The 1,754-nt window shown below is 58.0% G+C and overlaps 1 protein-coding gene across 1 annotated transcript in view; it reads left to right on the top strand.

Annotated features, from left to right (window-relative positions):
• Positions 1 to 1,754, top strand: part of SYNGR3 (synaptogyrin 3) — a 10,850-nt gene that overhangs the window by 1,074 nt on the left and 8,022 nt on the right. The window contains exons 3-5 of the mRNA XM_045286029.1: positions 15 to 69; positions 345 to 541; positions 1,733 to 1,747. Coding sequence (XP_045141964.1) covers positions 15 to 69; positions 345 to 541; positions 1,733 to 1,747 — 267 coding nt within the window. The remainder of the gene's footprint in view (positions 1 to 14; positions 70 to 344; positions 542 to 1,732; positions 1,748 to 1,754) is intronic.

Below are 1,754 nucleotides of genomic sequence, written 5' to 3' on the forward strand. Positions count from 1 at the left end.
GACGCCGCCCGGAGGCGACCCTGCCGGGCCTGCGTGGATTTCAAGACGTGGATGCGGACGCAGCAGAAGGTGCACGGGCGCCCGTTGGTCCCTCGCCGCCCTCCTGAGCCCCCTCACTTCGTCCTCCGGTGCAGAGCGCAGACCGCACCGTCCGACGGGCCGCGGGGCCTTTTCCTGCCCCAGCCTCGGCTGGCTGCTGCCCCCAAACTTTGACCTCCCCAGGTCGGCCTGGCACCGCTTTCTCAGCCTCTCGGCGGCTGAACGTGTGTCCCGAGGCAGCGGGCCTCGGGTGGGGCGGGGAACGGCTTGGGGAGACCGAACTGACTCTTGGCTTCCTTCGGCAGCGAGAGAGCAAGTTTAGGGAGGATTGCCCTCAGGATCGAGAGGAGCTGGGGCGCCACAGCTGGGGTGTCCTGCACACCCTGGCCGCCTACTATCCCGACGTGCCCACCCCCGAGCAGCAGCAGGACATGGCCCAGTTCATCCATTTATTCGCTAAGTTTTACCCGTGCGAGGAGTGTGCTGAAGATATAAGGAAGAGGTGAGTCCCGTTTCTACAGGCGACAGAGCAGCGCGTCCACAGGCCCCGGTTCAAACTGAGGGAGGGGCGAGAGCCCAGCAGAAAGAGCGGGTTCTCAGGCTGGCTGGCCATAAGCCAAACTGGTTGCTGCTTCCTGGGGTGCCCAGGCTCCCGGGTTGGCCTGACCTGGCCTACTTAGTCTCCCTTTGAGCCCCAGTGGGGACCCCCTCCCCGGAGCAGGACTGTTGCTTTCAAGGCATCGGTTTGCCCCCTAGAGGAAGTGTCTGGCCCACACGGGTGCCCTCCTGTGGCCATAGAGTGTCTGGGGCCCTTCTGCACTCCACCCACCCTTCCCACACCCTGCCAGGAGGCCAGGGCGGCTGGGGCCAGCTTTCCTGATTGTTACAAGCTCATAAAGGTAACAGTGTCTGCCAGAGCGGCTCGTTAATGTGTTGCCTGGGGCCCAGGGTGGGGTTTTAGTGTTCTGCTCAGGATATTCCGCTGGTTCTCAGAAACTACCCCAAACTTTTCATTCTCCCCAAATAGAAACTCTTGCCTCCCTTTAGCCCCACTCTTCAGCCCCTGGTGTTAGCCTTTGATCTGCTGCCTGTTTCTGAATGTGCCTGTTCTAGAGGATTCCTGCCAGTGGAATTACAACCTTTATCCTTGGGCCAAGTTATGTTTTGTTTTTAAATTGCTTTGTTGTTGTTGATTTGGGCAAAAGTCTGGGGAACAATTGCACCCCCATGGTGCAGTGTTCTCAGGAGGGTCTGTCTGCCTTCCTGAGTTTGACCATGGACCTTATTGCCATGTGGCTGACGGTCAGCCTTGGGGGTGAGTCCTGCTCCTGGTATAAGGTTGTCTAAGGCCACAGTGCCTGGTGTCTACTGGTCCCCACCACACCTGGAAGAGCCTTTTGTTTTTGTTTTGTTTTAAGGATTTTTGAATTTTTAAAGATCATTTTATTGGGGGCTCACACAACTCTTATCACGGGATTTTTGAATTCTTTTCCACATTTTCGTCTCACTTTACCCAGGACTTCCTGTTGTAATGTGATCCTTCTCAGAGCCCTCAGCAGGGGTAGTCAGGCACTGGCTGGTGCTTCTGGTCTCGGCCTGAGCGGCCTAGAAACCCACCCCTGCTGCCCCTTCCATGAGCGATACTGTGGGGTCAGCCTCTTCCCAGCCCAGACGCTCTGTGCTCTGCCCCCAGGATATGCCAGAACCAGCCAGAC

This window comes from Echinops telfairi, unplaced genomic scaffold (genome assembly GCF_000313985.2).
Source record: "Echinops telfairi isolate 266 unplaced genomic scaffold, ASM31398v2 ScPeMD7_5;HRSCAF=22, whole genome shotgun sequence".
NCBI classification, from domain to species: Eukaryota; Metazoa; Chordata; class Mammalia; order Afrosoricida; family Tenrecidae; genus Echinops; species Echinops telfairi.